Source organism: Colletotrichum phormii (genome assembly GCF_030913505.1).
Source record: "Colletotrichum phormii strain CBS 102054 chromosome Unknown BDP81scaffold_16, whole genome shotgun sequence".
In the NCBI taxonomy this organism is placed as follows: Eukaryota; Fungi; Ascomycota; class Sordariomycetes; order Glomerellales; family Glomerellaceae; genus Colletotrichum; species Colletotrichum phormii.
Genome location: NW_026851458.1, coordinates 1,016,342 through 1,035,808, shown reverse-complemented (window position 1 = coordinate 1,035,808; position 19,467 = coordinate 1,016,342). Strand labels below are relative to the sequence as shown.

The 19,467-nt window shown below is 54.7% G+C and overlaps 7 protein-coding genes across 7 annotated transcripts; 3 read left to right on the top strand and 4 right to left on the bottom strand.

Annotated features, from left to right (window-relative positions):
- Nucleotides 1-2,642: 2,642 nt before the first annotated feature.
- BDP81DRAFT_396808 (nucleotide-sugar transporter) lies at nt 2,643-4,338 on the top strand (the record flags this gene model as incomplete). Its single annotated transcript, XM_060588239.1, has 5 exons — nt 2,643-2,726; nt 2,819-2,848; nt 2,905-3,213; nt 3,279-4,016; nt 4,069-4,338. The coding sequence occupies 5 exons, from the start codon at nt 2,643-2,645 to the stop codon at nt 4,336-4,338; spliced, it is 1,431 nt and encodes a 476-aa protein (XP_060442721.1).
- A 632-nt stretch (nt 4,339-4,970) lies between these two features.
- BDP81DRAFT_325669 (Sec63 domain-containing protein) lies at nt 4,971-6,053 on the bottom strand (the record flags this gene model as incomplete). Its single annotated transcript, XM_060584996.1, has 2 exons — nt 4,971-5,441; nt 5,484-6,053. The coding sequence occupies 2 exons, from the start codon at nt 6,051-6,053 to the stop codon at nt 4,971-4,973; spliced, it is 1,041 nt and encodes a 346-aa protein (XP_060442720.1).
- Nucleotides 6,054-7,759: 1,706 nt separating this feature from the next.
- On the top strand, nt 7,760-10,038 carry BDP81DRAFT_433699 (metalloprotease). Its single transcript, XM_060590886.1, has 3 exons — nt 7,760-8,848; nt 8,963-9,181; nt 9,233-10,038. The coding sequence occupies exons 1-3, from the start codon at nt 8,203-8,205 to the stop codon at nt 9,652-9,654; spliced, it is 1,287 nt and encodes a 428-aa protein (XP_060442719.1). The 5' UTR covers nt 7,760-8,202; the 3' UTR covers nt 9,655-10,038.
- On the bottom strand, nt 9,990-11,450 carry BDP81DRAFT_433698 (pectate lyase). The gene has a single exon (XM_060590885.1). It carries the CDS (start codon nt 11,171-11,173, stop codon nt 10,181-10,183), a length of 993 nt encoding a protein of 330 aa, XP_060442718.1. The 5' UTR covers nt 11,174-11,450; the 3' UTR covers nt 9,990-10,180.
- A 280-nt stretch (nt 11,451-11,730) lies between these two features.
- Nucleotides 11,731-12,113, bottom strand: BDP81DRAFT_433696 (uncharacterized protein). The gene has a single exon (XM_060590884.1). It carries the CDS (start codon nt 12,101-12,103, stop codon nt 11,837-11,839), a length of 267 nt encoding a protein of 88 aa, XP_060442717.1. The 5' UTR covers nt 12,104-12,113; the 3' UTR covers nt 11,731-11,836.
- Nucleotides 12,114-13,010: 897 nt separating this feature from the next.
- BDP81DRAFT_433695 (uncharacterized protein) lies at nt 13,011-13,811 on the top strand. The gene has a single exon (XM_060590883.1). The coding sequence runs from the start codon at nt 13,192-13,194 to the stop codon at nt 13,483-13,485; it is 294 nt and encodes a 97-aa protein (XP_060442716.1). The 5' UTR covers nt 13,011-13,191; the 3' UTR covers nt 13,486-13,811.
- A 3,299-nt stretch (nt 13,812-17,110) lies between these two features.
- Nucleotides 17,111-18,845, bottom strand: BDP81DRAFT_463180 (major facilitator superfamily transporter; the record flags this gene model as incomplete). Its single annotated transcript, XM_060593986.1, has 2 exons — nt 17,111-18,610; nt 18,687-18,845. The coding sequence occupies 2 exons, from the start codon at nt 18,843-18,845 to the stop codon at nt 17,111-17,113; spliced, it is 1,659 nt and encodes a 552-aa protein (XP_060442715.1).
- Between the last annotated feature and the right edge of the window lie 622 nt (nt 18,846-19,467).

The following is a 19,467-nucleotide window of genomic DNA, read 5'->3' as shown; positions in this document are numbered from 1 at the left end:
AGGGAGTTGTCTAAATGGTGATTGGCGTTGTGTTGAGGGCGGGAGGGCGAAAGCTGTAAACGCGGTTGGAGTAGCGTGTCTCGCTTTTAGGGGAGAATGTCTCGATGGCGCTTCCAAGCTTATTAAATTATTAGGTTGTCTCTGCCCAAAAAAATCAAAGTGGTGATCCGGCCAAGTGCCAGGTGACGCCATGCTGGATGGACCCAGATCCAGCTGGGACAGTTCACTATGCATGGAGGCGCAGAAACTATGGGGAGCTTTCCCCGCCCTGGGCCGGGGCTAGTTGCTTGAACGGTGAGCTTTTGATCTCGTGAAGGGCTGAAAGTGGTCAGTGAAGATGGTGCAAGATATAGAGGCTTACATCGAGGATTGCATTCGAAGAGAAGGAAACAATTTGACTGTTTCTCGGTGTATGCATCGACCAGGAACCGAGACAGCTTTCCCAGCAGCTTCCCCGGATCATCAGTGACGGCAGCCAGGTTGCAAAGACAGGAACAAGAGAAAAAGGGGGCCGAAAACAGAGGTGATCCCTGTCATCGCATCGCTGATCGTCGGCCTACAGTGCCTCTTGTGGTGCTGATTTGTGTGCGCAGGACCCGTCTGGATTGCGTGCGAGTTGGGCCTCAGCTCAGGTCCCTCCACTGCGAGCGTGGCCGATGCGTCGTTGATCTGCAAGCCGGGCAAAAGACTCCAGCAATCGTCCATCCCGCAGGCTGGGCATCTGTGGCACCTACTAGTAGGCACAAGCGGGAAAGGGCGTCGTGGCAGACGCTCCGAGAGGTAGACGGGCGGGCTTGGACGGCACGGCGGCACGCTTGGGCGGTTGAGCGGATTCGCATCGAAGTGAAAAACCAAGGGACTCCGACCGATATTGGGCGGCTCTGCATCTCTAGGTGCATCAGAAATCGCAAAAACGAGGATCCGGGCAAACAAACTGGGATAGCAGCAGCAGAAAGACGTGGGAAGCTTTGGGGTCTGGTGGTTCGAGTGTTTCCTCTCGCATCGACTTGCCCAGCAGAACAGGGTGGATGCCTTCGCGGCGACCAGCTTGAGGTACGTGTTTCTGATTCTTAGGCGTCTCTGAGGTGTATCGCGGCGTATCGCATGGTTAGGAGGGCGGCATTTGCAGGCAATCCCGCAACTGTCATCGGGAAGAGTTTGAGAGTTGTGAAAGGTGAGGCGAGGCGAGAGACGATGGACGAATGGGAGGCCGTGGAAGCTGAAGCTCTGCCCAAGTTTTTTGCTCATGCTAACCGAGGAAGGGGGGGCGACCAGACATCGAGACGTGGTTTCAAACAAGTCACCGATACTTGGATTTGGCGCTGTCGCGATACGGAGATCCGAGTATTCGTCCCTTGTTCCGGGTTAGGTACTTGCTGTTGTGAGGTGGTCTCTACTCTCTACTATCTAGTAGGTACTCACTCTACTGTGTAGAGGTTGCCAGATTCACTCACGGACAGGCTCTGACTGACTGAGCAAGAGCACATGGTTTTGCAGCAGACATCGGACACCGGACTTTTCACAAATCACCAATTGAGAACGAGTGAAAGGCCCAGAGCATTCACGGCCATTTGAGAACAGACTTCATCTCAGGCGCACTTGCATCTCTTCTTCTTCCTCTTTCCTGCATCTTGCAATTGCCTTGGCATTTGGTATTTTGCACCTTCCCTTCACACACCTGCAGAAATCTGGAAGGAGAGACCAAAAACGAGAGACGACCTAGAGACCAGACCAAGGGGTACGTACCCTTGTCATTCTTTCCTTCCCCCTTCCCCTTCCCCTCCCTCCCCTTCCCGTCCTGCCTGCACTGCACTTGCACCTGCGACTTGAGGTGCTCTTTCTTGCCTTGCTGTCTGCTTCGGAAGGAAACTACCCCCTTGCTCCTGCCTGCCCTTGCTCTTCCCTTACGTCAGGGGCCGCCTCACCCAGTCAGGGAAGGAAGGGACCTGCGTACCTGCGTCACGGACAGCGCATCCCAAGCAGAGGAAACAGAAACACACAGTAGCAGCGACGCACCTAGAGATTTGCTCCTTGCACCTGAGGACTGAGGTGCACTTGTTCTTGCTTGGACGGGGGCTAGAAACGTCCCATCCTGGGGCATTAAGAAACGCGACACACTTTCGAACCCTCTTCCACGGCTTCAATGCAACCCTTCTCTTCTTCTTTTTTCCAAACGTCCCCTTCCCTTCCTTTCCTGCTATTCGCATCTTTCCACCACCCAGCAGCTTCACATTGCCAATCGCCACTACCTGCTGCCACGCGATCCATACAACCCACCGTATTACCTGCCCGCCGCCGCTCTGACATTGTTCCAGACCCCTCCAGATCACCACCATCTCTACCCCCGATTCGCTGTTTTGACGCAACATCCTACCTACCTACAACGAGACGGGAAGGGAAAAAAATAGGGTCAAAAAATAAAGGGAGAGCTTCAGCCTAGCTCCCACACCACCCACTTTGTTCCCCCCCTTTAAACGCGACGAATTATCGGCGGTTCAAAAATACCCGACGAAACAGGACCCCCAAAACTTCGGGAAGAACAGCACACACCGCACGAATTTAACATCTGTCTATCAGTCTAACCACCGCCAATTGCTATTTTCCACGTTTTGACGACCTCAATCCCTTTCGCATCAGCCACAATGGCTCTCCTCGACGCTGCCGCGCCGCCGGCGGGGGGCCCGACACTTTTCGGCATGGGCATGAAGCAACTTTCCCTCATTACGGTACGCTCTTAACGACTGTTCGCATTAAGCCTTGCCTTGCGCAAAGGCTCTTCTCTGTGTAGGCGAATACTAACAATGGGCTCGCTTTATAGCTCACTTTTCAAAATTCGGCATTGATTCTGGTAAGTCTTCTTGTCGTCGCGATCTCTAGAGACCGGCGCTGACCCAGCCTTGGTAGATCATGCACTACTCTCGCATCATGCCTCCCGTGGGCGACCACCGATACTTCACATCCACCGCAGTCTTCCTCAATGAAGTGATCAAGCTATCCATTTGCTTGACCTGCTCCATTGCAGAGGTTTCGCGCACATTAGCACCGTCCACGCCGGCTACCGTTATCTTTGAGCAGATCTTCAACTCCGTGTTCTCGGGCGATGGGTGGAAGCTCGCGATTCCAGCGACACTATACACGCTGCAAAATACGTTGCAATACGTCGCTGTTGGAAACTTGGATGCAGTTCACTTCCAAGTGCTGTACCAGCTCAAGGTGCGCAGCTACGGACTCATTATTTGTCTTCCGGGAGATGAATGCTAACCATATGCTTGTCGCAGATTCTCACGACCGCCGTCTTTTCCGTTACGATGCTTCGCCGCGCCCTCGGCATGAAGCGCTGGATCTCTTTGATCATCTTGACGTTGGGTGTATCGATTGTCTCTCTCCCCCAGCCTGGGTCCGCGAGCCATGCCGAGTCGACTTCGGCCAGCATCCTCCTACACGACACCACAGACCATTTCTTTCCTCGCTCCGTGCACGAGCTTGGTCAAGCTGCCGAGGGCGCGGCCGAGGTGGCCCGTGAGCTTACCAAGCGCGCCGCGGACGGTCTCGCGGGCGTCGGCGGAGAAATCGTGAAGCGGTCGGCCTCGTACCAGGGTATCCAAGAGGACCAAGACCCGTCGCCGCTCATGAACTATTCGATTGGACTGACCGCTGTGCTCGTCGCGGCCGTCGCCTCGGGTCTTGCCGGAGTTTACTTTGAGAAGATGCTCAAGGAATCGGGAACTCATGCCTCTGTGTGGACGCGCAACATTCAGCTCTCGTTTTACTCGCTGTTCCCTGCTATGGCCGGTGTCATCTTGATCGACGCGGAGGACATTGCCAAGCACGGTTTCTTTGAAGGCTACAACTGGGTCGTATGGACCGCAATCGTATTCCAGGCTGTCGGTGGCGTGCTTGCGTCGCTGTGCATTAACTATGCGGACAATATTGCAAAGAACTTTGCCGCGAGTATCAGCATCGTTATCAGCTTTCTGTTCAGCGTTTGGTTCTTCAACTTTGAAGTCAACTTCACCGTAAGTAAATTTCCGCAGTCTTCCACAACTCTTTGGCCTCTGACACTCTCAGTTCATTGCCGGCACTGCGCTGGTTCTTGTAGCGACATATATCTACAGCATTCCCGATCGCAAGGGCCGCCCGCCACCGATTACGATTGCCAGCTACGAGAAGGCAATGGTTGACCCGGCCTACACGCCAGCCGTCACCGACGAAACCAAGCTTAACCTTGACCCGCTCGATGCGGTCCGCAGTATGGGACTTTCGACGTCTAGGCCATCGTCGCCTATGCTGCATCACCACCGAGCGCCATCAGCTAGGGGCAAGAACCGCGACGACTAATTTGCACGACATCGTCGCCTCAATGACGTCATTTCGAAATGTTTTAACGTATACTAGTTGACCGGAGTCGAGTTGGGGGGATCGGATGGGGAGTACCATGACGAGCAACAAAAGGCCGGGTAATAAAAAGGATTGGAGGGGGGTTTCGTTTTTTGTGCACCTTTTTGTTTTCTCTTGGGTGGCATGCTCCGGAATATTTGGACATCGAGTCCTGGAATAGAGTCCGGCTTGCATGTGAGAAACCACCCACACACCACACAGTATCATCAACAGCGATACCCGGCCAGACCGCAAGGTCCAGGCAACGGTGCATTGTATATCTGAGGCCCCTGTTAGGGAGTCGAGAGAGCGAGTGTTCATATTGCAGAGGCTAGCAGTTGCATGCTGCGGATGACTAGTACAGCGCTAGCCGCTCGGAGAATAAGAGCTTTGCATCGTTACAACCGAAATTGTCAGTGGCAAGCCTTGATGATGTAACCTTTATAGTTGACGACGAAGCGAGATAATTGCAGAGGTTCAAGTGTTCATTGCCTAGCATTCTACGGTCCCCGGAGCTCTTCACAAACATTGACGCCATAACAGGCTCCCTTCCAAGAAAAAGTCACAGATCAAATACTTCCAGCCACACAAGTCTAGACGGTCACCTCGCCCGTTACATAAGTTCCGGCAATTTCCTCGCAACTAGCCCACACGAACACTTTCTCGCCTTTTGCTGCTGCTTCGATAGTGAACACAAGGTCTTTGCTCGGCATCAGGCTCTTGACTTTTCCCTTCCAGAAAAAGACCAGTCTACCATCCGAGGTCTCAGCGGCCAAAGTGACCCAAGGCGCTCTCTCCTTCCAGATAGGAGCCTCGCGATTCGAACAACCCAGGATGGCGCGGACGATGATACTGTTCTCCGGCCCCTCGTCGCGTTTAGGTATATCTACAGCGAGTACGAGGCGCGGGAAGTGCGCCAAACTGCGCACAATCTTCTGACCAAAGGGCGGGTTCCGGGACAGCACCCTCTCGATGTGAAAGAAGTCCATTTCAGCAAGTCGGCGTACGGTTCTGACGCCGTGCTCAACGAGAGAAGCCACCTTTTTGGGCCCAATTTCGGGTACCTGCAGCAGCTCCGTCGTCATCCCCTCCTAGCTTTTGGAGACGACGGCACGCCAGGTCTCGAGGGAACGCCTGAGGCCAATGGCGTCTTTGCGACAACCCATGATGTCGGCGCAGGCGCGGAGGATCTGGCCCAGGATCTTGACGATCCGAGCTTTGTCAGACAAGAGCTTCTGACGGGCCTGGAGGGAGAGCCGGTCGCCGTAGTCGCCGCCAGAGGCCTCGCACTGAGCGACGAGGTAGACTTTGTGCCAGGGCTTGGCGAGGTTTTCTTTCAGGGGCCAGCGGGTGGAGGGGTCGTTATTGATATGGGAGAAGGCGACCTTTTCCAGGGGGTTGAAGGTGAAGGAGAGGAATTCTGTTGCGGAGGCAGCACAGCGCAGGATCTCTTCGGGAGGTGGGCCGCGGGGAAGGGAGGTCAGGGCTCGGATTGTTGGGGATGAGAGTGCGTGACGGAGCATGATTGCATGGTGCTCTGGGGAAAGGTCTGCTGTTTTCTTGGAGTTCCTTGAGGCTTGTGTGCTTTTCGAGGGTCGAGAAGCTGGCGTCGAGGACTGAGTTTGAGAATTAGGGCCCTTGGAGGGTGTTGGATTGGGGGTGAGAAGAGGAGGCATCCTGAACGCTTGACCGCTTGCTACTACAGCGCAGCACGCTTAGATCTGGGATGAGGGTAAATTTGAAATCGAGGTTGAAGAATTGCATGGACGTCAGGAGATGGAAAGAAAGGGAAGAATTGAAGGGCAACCCCTTGATCTCGAGATAAACTACCTATGTAAGCCTCGAGCGGCATTCAGCATCTCTCCTTCCTTGAGCATTTGAAGCTCTGTCGCTACTTACTCTTGGTACCTACGTCCCCAAGAATGGCGATAATGAGGCAGGTGCGCTTCTTGCCTAATCTGTCCCCCTCCCAAGCTGCCTTCCTCACCTAGCTACAAGGCACCTACCTGCCTTGAAGATCAGATTCATTGTACATGAGGGTTGTTACTCCCACCCACACCGAACAGGAGTCTTGCAATGCGGCTCATTCTAATCAGAAAGGTGGAAGACAAAAGTCGTCTGCCTCTCACGGGGTAACACGATGCCCGCTTACACTTCAGCACAGCATGGTGGTGGCATTCGTTCGCCCGAGCCTTGCTTACTTACATCAAGGGCACATCAGGATGAGAGTGCGAGTAAGCAAGATAGCACAGCATTTCCTTCATGCACTTATTGCTCAAATGCAAAGTAAAGTCGGCGCCAAAGGCTCTAGTGGGGAAGCGGGACTGGCCGGCACTCAGCCGGCACTTGCGATTTGCGGCCCGGGTTGACGCCGGCAGTCCCCGCAGTATGAGTGGGTCCTCAGTAAGGTAAGGTACCTTAAGGTACCTTATCTGCACTAACACCCGCCTGAAGTTCTGCACCTTTTCAGCTTTCCCTTGCGCAGCTGAACTACGCTCTGACTGGCGTGACGTGACTGGTTCGGTAATTTGTTTCTTAACTGGAAATAATCGTCAGTTGAACGATTTGTCTGGCTCTGAGTCTCGCCCCCAACGTCAAGTGACGAAGTTTTACCCTCCATTTCCAAGGTTTTGTGAGACGGGGAGAATGACGTCGAGTGATACATGCACCAAGATAGTGGACCCAAGTGAGACAGGGCGCATTCGTGCAACGGCATGTAAGTCAACAAACGGATGGACTCCAGACGCCACAGGCAAACGCTCCGAGGAGCTTCCAGCCTCCAAGAAAGCTTTTCTTGATCTGCCGTCTCACCTCCCGTCGACTCTTGTCACTTGTGCCACATTTCTGCCTCGTTTACCAAGTTACACGTCCCCTGGACATGAACACCTGGTCACGGCATGTGGGTGGCACCCGCTGCGCCCCAGTCCCGCGCCTAGGTATCTGGAGCTCTTATCTTATCGGCACTTTAGGTGGTCGTCATCTGGTCGCTTTCGCATCGTTTGTCACTTTCAACTCTGGCTTTTTACTGCCTCTTGACGTGTCTACCTTTCATACTTCTAAGACCTGAAAGTGTGACTATCAAGTTTCCAGTGACCACTTGGATACCTACACTGTTCATAGGTCCCTTCCAAGACATACACCACCTCTAGCTTACCTGTAGGTGCTCCATGGCTTACGCAGGAAAGCCCATGATGGATTCGTGATGGAGAAGTGGGTTAGGTTGTCCGATGAGAAGAGGGGTACCAACGTACGAATGCCGGCCCAATTGGGACAGCTCTAGCCCCCGTCATGCAATCACATTGGTGTTTGGACGACAGCTGCATCGCCATGTCTTGGCTTTCTCTGCCCTGATAGGGCCAGCCAAAGCTGCCAGCGATAAGACAGCAGGTCCCAGGAAGGTTGCATTGCATGGCTGCCTCTCCAAGGCTGAGCAACAACACCAACTGGCGCTCATCAACTGGATACAATCCCCAAACCTGGAAACCAGCACTTGCCTCGCTTCTCAGACCACGTCTTCAGCAAGTCTCCAAGTGACACACGGCAGGCAACAGAAAGCAGGCAGACACCAGGCCAACTTTCCTCACCTTCCCCCTTAACTCCTCACCGAACTACTACCCATAAGAAGCCATCCTCCCCGACGTTCCCCATACTGTCTGACTTCTGTTTTTCTTCTCTATCCTCTCTCAACCTCCAACATCCCACACTTCTCTTTACATCCTCTCATCTTCAATTTCACAGCCTCTCTACCAGAGTCTTCCTACCAAAACATTCACTGCCTATCCCCGTCTTCCCACACACAACTTTAATACTACCTAGTCATTCATCATGGCCGGCCACGTGTGCTATGTTGTTCCTCCCCACCTACTCAAGGCCATCGCCAACGCCGAGTGCAATAGTGAGCATGAGCGTCATGCCGCGAGACAGGCTTTGAACCTCCGCGAGCTGTTCACCACCCGCCGTGCCGAGCGCCTCGCCATCCTCGGTGGCCCTCGTGCCCAGCGCCACCAGCTCTCCTCCCGTTCCCGCCCTTCCATCGTTCCCGATATCTTGCTCCAGCACATCGCCGACTCAACAGATGTCGACGATGACACCAGAGCCTGCGCCAAGAGGGATCTTGACCACATAAGAGGTGTTCAACAAAAGGTTCAGCAGGTCCAGCAAGGCGAATCTGAGGGTCTCCAGGACCAGATCACCCTCGCTGCCACTGCCGGCAAGAAAGCCCCCAAGGACGACAAGTTCTATCGAGCCATCTATAACGCCAAGAACATCGAGGACGAGACCAAGTTGCCTGGCGACGTGGTTCGTGTAGAGGGCCAGAAAGCCGTCGACGACAAGGCAGTCAATGATGCGTTTGACAACGTTGGCGAGGTACTGAAGATGTACAAGGAGAAGTTTAACTGGACTTCCATCGACAACAAGAACATGCATGTCATCAGTTCCGTCCACTTCGGTCAGAAGTACGAGAACGCATGTAAGTGCTATTTTGTTCCACTTACTTTAGGCTATCCCCCCCCCCCCCCCCCCCGATTCCCCTGTTCATTATCAACGGCCACACTGTTAGGAGCACACTAACAGCAAACGACAGTCTGGGACCCCGAGCGTATGCAGATGGTGTTCGGAGACGGCGGAGAGTTCCTGAGTAACTTCACCGGAACCATCGACGTCATCGGGCACGAACTCACCCACGCGGTGACGGAGCACACCAGTCCTCTTGATTACCAGGGAATGAGCGGAGCACTCAACGAGCATGTTTCTGACGTATTCGGCATCATCGTGAAGCAGATCGTCGAAAAGGAGGATGCCGGTCAGTTTCAGACGCCCATCACGGTGTTGACATTACTGACAACCATTATAGAGAATGCCGACTGGCTCATTGGCGAAGGCTGCATCATGCCCGGTGTCAAGGGCGTTGCTCTCCGGAGCATGAAAGAGCCCGGCACTGCCTACGACGACCCGCGATTCGGAAAGGATCCTCAGCCAGCCCATTTCAAGGACTACGTCCCGACTTTCGAGGACAACGGTGGTGTCCACATCTACTCGGGCATTCCGAACAAGGCCTTCTATCTTGCGGCGAAGGCCTTTGGCGGTTTCTCGTACGAGAAGGCTGGTCCCATCTGGTGGAAGACCATGAACTCGGGTCGCGTCCCTCCCAAGTGCACGTTTATCCAGTTTGCCGATGTCACAACCGAGATCGCGGAGGAGCTTTATGGAGATGAGGCAGGCAAGATCGTCAGAGATGCCTGGAACGAGGTCGGCGTGACCAGAAAGGGCAATTAGGAACCGAAGCTTCCGCCTGGCTGCAAGCCCATGTGATGGGATGTTTGGGGCAATTCTTTCCACTGAGTAACACACGAGTATTGTCTACGTAGTAACAGAGTTACCTAGAACCTATCAGAACCATTCTCCTGCTCCGCTGCACATAGATTACAGGAGCGTTGTAATTCCCTCGAATCGTTGAGTTGTATCACGCTGCCAAATCCCGTCTCATTTTCTTGTAAGGCTGTAGTGTCATGTTCATTACCTTGCCCCTTGTCATTCCTCGCTGAACGTTGACTTTTGCTACTACATTTCATGGCAGTCGCTTTCACGTTGCATAGAATGGACATTGAGAGTTTGTTGAAACCGGCAACTTATATCTACAGAACCAGGTGGCCAAGAGCCTTGCCTGATGCCTTGAGAGAGAAAGTATTTACATGAATTCCGTACTTCTTCCTAGTACTTTCCAACCGGGGACGCAAACATCCCACGGCCGGCAGCGCTGATTGCAGCAATTCTCACACCACCATTACCGACAACTAATAACTTAGAGAGAAAGGGTCTGGCCGGCGGAGGCGACGACGGAGGCCTTGACCTTGGCAGAGCCGAGCTTGGTGTAGGAGTAGTCGGGCTTGGAGAAGGTGCCAGCAGGGGCGTCGTTGGTGGAGCCACCGAGGGCAACGTCGGAGACGGTAGCGTAACCGGTGGTCTTGGAGTCGAGGAAGGTGATGGCCCTCTTGACGGAGGAGAAGACGGAGGACTCGACGAGGACCTGGGCGCCCATGCGGGTGTTGACACCGGAGGTGTCGATGCTCTCCTCGTAGTTGTTGAAGATGTGGACGTTTCCGAAGCGGACGGAGGGGACACGGGAGCCAATGTTCTTCCAGTAGTTGTTGGCGTAGGTGACGTAGAGCTTGCCAGTGTCCTCGGCGGAGTTGGAGTCGGAGTGGCCGACGAGGGAGCCCTTGTAGTGGTCGTGGAGGTAGGTGTTGGAGACGGTCACGGCCATGGAGGCGTGGGTGATGTCGAGGAGACCATCGTAGTAGTCCTTGCCGTTGTCACGGTCGGAGGAAAGCTCGCAGTGGTCGACCCAGACCTTGGAGGAGGCCTGGATGCCGATGGCGTCGCCGTTGTCCGCGAGGACCTTGCTGATCTTCATGTTGCGGATGATGACGTTCTCGGCCTTGTTGATGTACAAACCGACACCGGTGAGGGAGGAGCCCTTGGCGCCGATGATGGACTTGTTGGAGCCGACCTTGACCTTGGTGGCGCCGGTGATGGCGCCCTTAACGACGATGACGTTCTTGTCGGAGGAGGTGGCGGCGGCGGTGAACTGGGCCAGGGTGGAGACGGTGGTGGTGGTACCGCCGGAGCCACCGGTGGTGCCGGCGCCGTAGCCGACGTCGCAGGCGTCAGTGATGGTGGCGCGCTTCTCGACGGCACGGGGGTCGACGGCGGAACCGTCGACGACGGTGGGGGTCGGGGTGGCGTTGGCCAGGGCGGCCAGGACGGCGATGGAGGAGGCGAGAGAGAACTTCATCTTGACTTCTTTGTGTGAATAAGCTGGGAGCTAGTTGTGGTTTGGTTTTGGTAGTGGTAAAAGAGAATGGAGTTGACGATCTACGTCGAACGAAGGTATTGGCAGTGAGGTTTTACTGAGAGAACGAATGCAAAGAGCGTGAAGAGCTGAAGGACCGAATAAGTTGGAAGTGAAGCGGGATGAAGATCAAAAAGGTATGTGAGTATGAGGTCGGAGGAGGATGGTTCTTAAGTATTCAGAGCCAAGACATCTCTTGGCTAAGCTTCTGTTGCCAAGGGCCAAGACCCTTTCCTTTGGGTTCTCTTTTCTGGAGAAACTCGAGCAAGCCCTTGTCCTGCAGTAGGTACTGTTCATCTCTTCCCTTCTCTGGTTTAGTTCTGGGAGACTCCCGGAGGGGGTCGGGGGGGGGGGGGATGGGTGATTGCTTGCGTACGCGTGCGCATCTTGGCACATCCCTGGTCTTGGCGAGGATCATGGTGGTATTGGAGGCTACGAGCGGGACCCAGGCCGAGCAGTAAGGTAGAAGGAAGGAGGAGGCTCTCGACGCTTTGGGGCTTGGCACTTACGTGGTGCCTTGCCTGGGCCTGGACAGGCTGGGCCAAATGTTGGGAGGTCCTTGGCGGAGAGAGGTCGTGATAGGTGCACCTTTGGGTGAAGAAACAGTCAAGAGAAAGGGGGGAGGGTGTGAGGGGTGTGGGCTTTGGGTATACAGATGCTACGGGATAGAGTACATTCATTGATCATGCTGCTCATCGCGTCACGCGCAGGGATGATGGAGAAGGTTGGCGGTAGGAAATACACTACGGATACACAGGGCGGGAAGGACAAAACCTGACAAGAGCTTGTAGTATACTGAACATGAACCTGAAAAGGAAGCACTGGGACAAAGCAGAAGACCCAGAAAGGGACATGCCGGTTGCCCTCGAGCATGAAGTACGGGCGACTCAATGTCACGGTGCCAGTGAAGCGGTACCCGGGGCCCGCGATCTTGAACTTGAAATCACACGAATAGACGGGACGGAAAAGGTTGACCATTGGGACCATGTGGACCATGTGGTGGTGGTGGTGGTGGTGTGGTACGAGCTGAGAGACGGTGGTTCGTTTGTTTAGGGGAAACGCAGGCCAGGAGGTGTTTAGTCGATATTCCGCCAAGACACGGACGGACTAAGCCGGTAAGAGCGAGTTGACGTTTGGAAACGAGCCAGGGTATATAGAGGGATGTGGGCTTCGGAATGAAGCCAGGGGATGATTGATGGGATGAAAAAAAAGAGACGAAGGCGGACTACGTGTTACAGGGGTGTGTGGAGAGGAATGGAACATGGAGGGAGTCCGAGAATATGGGATGGATCGTAAGTATCATTGAGACTTGAGGAGAATACACTAAAAGGATTTCGATGATGATTCCTTTTCTTCCCTACTGACCATGGTACCTATCCGTAGGGATACCCTCTTCGGCTCTTCCTACTCACGGATCAGATTGCGGCAAAAGGGGTGAAGAGAACGGGGGGGGGGGGGGGCACTGGGCATCGGATCAGGCCCAGTACCGTGGGTGGAGTTGTCAACCATCGGAAGAGCCTCAATACTGGTTCCCCTGGGACGACGTCGGTTACCCGGGTCCAGGGCATCAAGTCGATATTTTCGGACAAAAGCAGAAGAAGAAAACGCATTCGAGGCTTCCGTAAATGAGTCCCTTCAATCACGGCAGTCGCTCAATAGTGCGGGTTGAGCAAGTTTGGGTCCGAAAGGGGGGATAGAGGCAGAAAAAACGAGTCCAGAAAAAAAGTGAGTACGGAGCAGGTGAGCAGAATTTCAGGATGACCCCCCCCCCCCCCCCCCCATATTCTGCAGGTTTGCGGACGTAGTTACCCTTTCTTCTCCTAGGGTTTTCCCAGAATATTCACCAAGGGAGTTGAACAACTTGATCCAACTCCCACTTACCGCAGGGTCCAGTTGTTTAATCGAGTTGGTGGTTCCGGGAATGGACAGAAGAAGACCGTAAGACGAGGGCGCTAGCTGGAATGAGGAAGTCGTGTGGTCGGTTGTCGAAGGGCCAGGGGAGGGGCGTGTGGTCGTTTACGTTGGTTCCCTTTTTCGTCCTGTCGTTCCCACGTTCGGAGGCAGACCCGTCAACCGGAGGCCGGAGGATGGAGTTGATGGACTCATGGTCTATGGAGACTGGAGAGAGGAAGTTCTGGGTCGTTGTCGTTGCCGTTGGGTCGGCGGCTCGGGGGTCAGGCGACCGGGGGATGAAGATGTCAGGGATACCGAACGGGAATGGCTCGAGTGGGGTCTATGGTCCCGGCGTATATTAAATTTAAAAATCAGGTAGAGTTGTGGGGGCAAGGATCTGTCTCAGATAAGGTATTTCTCCGTCACCTAGCGTTAACTCGTGGCGAGCTCGACTCTTCAGTGTTGTAACTGAGTGCGGATATCCTTACGCGGAAGCTCTCAAGAGTCAAGACAGCTGACAGAGTCATGCTAGTAGCGCTTCGTAACTAGCCAACTCCCTGACATCCTCGAAAGGCTTTACGCCGGCAATATCTGTACAGCCAACTTGCAGATGGAGTTTGTCCCTGCGTCTCTATGCCCGGGCCATCTATGAGCTTCAGGTTCAGGTTGTCGCACCAGTCAGAACGCCTCTTTCTCTCTGCGCAGACTGCAGTCTCTGCGGCGAGGGATGCGTGGGATATGCAGGCTGTCACTCCCGTCATTCAACTGCCAGATTGTCAGCAAACCCTGCCGCCGGAGCGTGGCGCTTATTGTCCGCAGCAAGCAGCAACCCGCATTTACACTACGCAAGCGTCAAGCAAAGCAAGGCCTACGAATGCCCAGTTGGGATACCTATTTTCCCCGCTTCCTTTTTCTGCCTGCCACGCTTGCACAGCAGTGCCAGCAGGCCAGCAGATTTGTGACTTGTCAACAGTGGTCACTGCTCACAGCGGGCTACTCCGTACTGAGAGTCGGAGACTCGGAGCCTGCAGGTCTTTTCTCCCTGGATAACCAGATCGTGGAGAATACGGTGGAGCTCTTCACGGGATTACAGGAGATTTTTCTCTTTGCATTTCCCCCCTTTTTCCCCCCTTCTTGGGTGCTGCCAGGTCAACTGGTCTTGCTGGAGAAAGAAAGCGCGGAGACCTGTCAGGTACTGGACTGCCGGGCCTAACCTCCATACAAGACGTCAGACTGTGGAAAGCTTGATGGTATGAAATATGTGCCGGAGCCGAAGACCAGCAATCCGGACTCGGTTCCCGGAGTTCAATATCATTATTTCGGTTCACTATTCCTCTTAGTAGGTGCCTCGAACTGCTTTGATAACTCACAGCTATGAATCAATAGCAATTGAGTTCAGCAAAAGCCAGAGAAACACCAAGCAACCACGTTTTTGCTCCCTCTTCCCGGGTCTGGGCACTGGCCTTCTTGGGACGCGCAGGCTACAGCTGGGGCCTCGATTTGCTTGGCGTGTTCCGCACCATTGGACGGGGGACGGGGGGGGGGGGGGGGGGAACGTCACACACCCCTATTTCCTATTGTCCTTCGCCACGATTTGTTAATATGGCCAACCGTCCTGTGTTTCAACGTCGGCCCGGAGATTGGGTAGGCAAGTCGCATATTGCACAATACTTTAATTGAGTACCAAGCCTTTTTGATTTCGAGGACGAGGTTCAAAGGGAGGCAAGAGTTGCGCGGCCTGGGCTCTCTCGGAGTCTTGGGACTTTGGAAAGCGGCAGAGGAAATGTCACCTCTTTTTCTTGGCTTTCGCGAGGCTGGTTTAGAACTTGAGAGCATCCACGGATACCAACTACCGTTATCAGTGTATGGGGTTGTATGCTAGAGCTCATGTGGTCCATCCTATTGCGTCTATTTAGCAGTCTACTGAAGCCGTTCGTTCCGTTCTCCGATGCTTATTTTGACATTTGCCGTCTTTGGAGTCTGATCTCTCGTCTTTGAAGCCGTTCGTTCCGTTCTCCGATGTTTATTCTGCCAATGTCGTCTTCTCCCGGCGCCTACCTTAAATTCTAGCGCCTCAAACCTTGATGTTATGTTGGCGCTGGAGCTGCCAATTTTGGAATGGAATCGAAGTCGTCGGCGCGTACCCGGATTCTGCCCTGAAATAGATTTGCTGCTCCAGTTCTACTCCTGGGCACCCTGGTAGGGGTGTCCATCTCGAAAAGATGAACGAACCCCTTACGCCGGGAGGGTCTTCATAGCAGTCCCTCATCCTCGGATGGGCGCACAACACACGGACCCAAGTTAAACCCCACCGGCCGATCCTGACCGCTGAACACGGCGTACTTCGGACGATGGATCAGGCCGATGATGTTTGGGGAATCGGGGTGAAAGTTTTTTTTTGGTTACACTGAGCAGTGACAGGTGACCTGGAGTTGTTGTCTCGGCTGTGTGGTTGTTCACTGCTCCAAGCCGGTGGGAGGTTTCTCTCTACTGCATACTTCATGACCGGACTCAGAGTCCACGAATAAGGAACAAGGTCGCCAGAACATCCATAAAGTAGGGCAGGTCATGGATGTGCACCACTACGGACAAGAACAGGGCCACCAGTTAGAATATCGTACCTTGCTAGTGGAACTTGCGTAGATTGTTGCTTATTGGCGACTAGATGGGAACCCCCGCCCCTCTCTGCCACTTTATTCACGTCTCCAACAATCATTTGCGTTTCCATGCGTCGCCCTGGTCGCCTGGTCTGAGCCCTGCACCAGTGTGACAATATACCTTTTACAGTATGCGTATCCGTACCGTACTCTCTGTCACTCTGACGTAGGTGAACTTGTGAAGTGATAAAGGAGTGGATTATGAGGTAGACAACCCAAGTTTGATTATTGCTGTGCTACCATTGACGGGAAACCCAAAACGAGCCTAATTAACCTCGTGCTCCCGCCCCCCCCTCCCTCTTGTAACTTGTCAGCCAAAACCCACACCGATCAGCGCATTTGCCTTTCTTTGGGTGGGATTTCCAAGGTCTCCAACAAATACAATTCCCACACCGCAATGGCAGTCTTCTGCACATCGTGTACTCCGGAGATGTCATGTCGTCGTTCCACCACTCAGCCTTTTCACTGTAAATCGATCAATGCCAAGAAGCGTTGCCAAGACGGGTATCTCGGAGAGTTGGCAGTTTCCAACCCTTGGCTCCCAAGACTTTTTTTTTGATGGGAGAGCCTTCAGTGCTGCAGAGCGTTGATCTTCTTGGCTCTGCTATTTTCCCCCTGCGTTGTTCAAATCTCGGCCTTCAAGGAACAGTGGCGAAGCCAAGAAAGACGTGCTTCTTTCCCGCTCCCGCGCGCCGCGTGGGCGAAAGGTTCTTCTGGGCACAGAAGGCTTGGCGGGCGGTACGAGCCTGAGTGAGATTCCTTGGTTGAGGATATCTGGCTGGGCGCAATTCAATACAACCTCCGCCCATGAGCCCTCGAGCCTTGAGGAGGTTCCGCGGAATCCAGGATTGTAGTGTGGAGTTCGCCTCTCTTTTTTTTTTGGGGGGGGGGGGGGGGGGGGGCTGCCGATATCCTCAGAACCGCGGTTTCTCGGGGTGCGAGGCAGAAAGTCTCTCTACCTTCCATGACTCTCGAGTGCGTAAACGTCAATATGTCTCGCCTGGTTCGTTTTCGTTCAATTTCTGCTAAAGATCCATGGTGGAATTTCTGCGCCCGACAGGTTGTGTCCCCGTGATGGATGATCCTCACCCCTCCCATTTTGAGAAGTTGAGAGGGGGAGCGCGGCGTATTACCCAATCTCGTTGCCGCATGGCAAACATATTGGTTTTCGCGCTCTCCACATCTTTCGAATCAATTAATTTGTCTAGTCCATACGACGTTATGCGTGCGCCCTTACGTATTTCTCGAGGCGGTCAACAACCAAGGTCGGAAGGTATATTCATCAAACGTGACAGTCGTAAACGGTAAACCTGGTGGTCGGCCGGTCCATTCACCTCCCCGGGACCTGTTCCTCCGGCGCAGACGGCTTGCATTTTTCCGCATCGGTGTCGGTCGCCGTCGCCGAAGCGTCTTGGTCACTTGCATCCTCGTGCATCGTCGACACGTTGTCCAACGACCGCGCGCGAGCCTGTTCCGCCGCCGCGAGCTGCTCACGCTCTTCCATCGTGAGGTCGCTCTTTGCGGAACCGATGCGAACGAGAGCGTAGAGCACCAGCGCGACGGCGGCGACGCCGGTGGCAAGCCAAAAGGCCGCCTGGTAGCTCTTCTTGAGTCCCAGGCCGTTGGTCTCGCCGACCACGACGTCGCCGATGCCGAGGAAGAAGCTGATGCCGAGGAACAGGAGGCTGTTGATGAGCGCGCCGGCGAGACCCTGGCGGTGGCTGGGCAGGTTCGTCGTGATAAAGACGTTGCTGACGGTGTAGGTGATGTCGATGCCGATGGTGCCGCAGATCATGGCGGGGAAGACGTAGGCCCAGTAGTTTGGGTTATCCGGCATGATGGCGAAGAGCAGCACGCTCAGGAGGTTGCCTGTGCCCGAGATGGCGAGGAGAACCCTTCCGGGGAGCAGGTGCAGCGTGAAGCCGCCGACGGTGCCGATCATGACGCCGCCGACGATGAGGGGCACGTACCACACGGCCGTCAGGAGCGGCGACATGTGCAGCACTGTCTCGATGTAGAAGCTCGAGTAGAAGAGGAAGAGGCCGAAAGTGCCGTAGGCGAAGAAGAGGGCGGCCACGAGCGTCTTCATGGATTTGGGGGCGAAGAGGTCGCCTGGCAGCAGCGGGTTCGCGGATACGCGGCTCTCGACATACCACGCCACCACGAGGAAGGCGACGCCTAGGATGAGAGTCACGAGGATCTGGGGGCTCGTCCAGCCTTGCGGCGCGTGGGAGCTGTCGGTAATGGCGTAGACCACGAGCAACAGGCCGGGGACGATGGTCGCGGCGCCCCACCAGTCCATGCGGATCTCCTGGCGCTTGTCATGGTAATCGCGCGGGATCGTGATGAAAGACACGGCGGCGATGACACCCAGGACGATGCTACCGAGCCAAAAGTACCACCGCCAGTTGAGGAACTGGCCCGACACGCCGCCGATGAGGATACCAAAGAAGAAGCCGATGGGCGCAAAGGCGCCGTACAGGGCGAAGACGAGGTTTTTGCGGGGCCCTGGACGGTAGATCTTGCCGAGGAGCATGATGCCGGCCGGGAGGTAGGCGGCGGAGCCAAGGCCTTGGAGGGCTCGGCAGACGATGAGCACCATGTAATTGTTGCTGAAGCCGGCGACGAGGCACCAGATGAAGAACCAGGCGAGGCCGGCGTTAAAGGTCAGGTAGCCGCCGTACATGTCGCCCAGCCTGCCGAGCGGGAGGAGGAATGCGCCGGTGACGAGGGAGAAGACGCTCGAGGGCCATGTTTGGGAGGCGGCGGGGATATCGAGCTCTTCTGCGAGCGGCGGGAGGATGATGTGGAAGCCACTGACAAAGTATTCCTGGTGTATGAATTAGGCCCCACGCCTCAAAGTGTCTGAAGATACTTAGTATCTCAGTATGTGAAGGAAGACTTACGGCCATCAACATGGATCCCAAAAGGGAAAAGCAAAAGCCCAGCTCGGCCCATTGTGACTTGAAGACGGCCGGCCGTTGTCGGCCGAGAAACTCGACGTCGAACTCGGTGGGTTGGCCGCCGGAGCCGGCTTCCCGGTCGATGTCGTCGTGCTGTGTCATTGGTCTTGTGCGCTATGTACCTGCCGGGTATAAAGTAGTGTACAGTTACAAAGAGTCTATTGGGGGTGTATCGTGAAGATCATCCAAGTCATATAAACACAACGCTTGACAGTAGGAAAACCAGACACGCATGGGATGCATCGCGATGGGTCCCTCCAAGATCTAAATACCGGCCAGGAACAGACCATCGATCCATCAAAGAAAAGTCCTTTGACGCAGAGAATTTCTAATCGGGGGTGGCCTCTGGTGTGGAGAACTGGAAACATGGAGCAAAAGGAGCGTCAGGATTTGCATCTGGCCTAGGATCAACGACCAACAACCAGTGCCGGGAAGAACAAACGAACCCACGGGCCTAGAGGGGGCACCGTCGTCCCAGATGTCCAGCTTGGCTCTCTCTCAAGGTTCTAGCCCGCGGGGGGGGGAGAAGCGTGGAAGCCTCACATGGCTCATGGCTCGGAAAGCTGACAAAAGACAAGTCGTTGGAGCATGGCGTGCGCCTTGGCTGCCCTTTTCGGCAAAGAATTGCCACCGTTTCGGGTTTTGGAACAGAGAGTTTTTGGGTACGATGTTCTTTGTTGCGTACTTTGCTCTAGGCGAAAAGTGCTAGAATTGCTAAGCTATG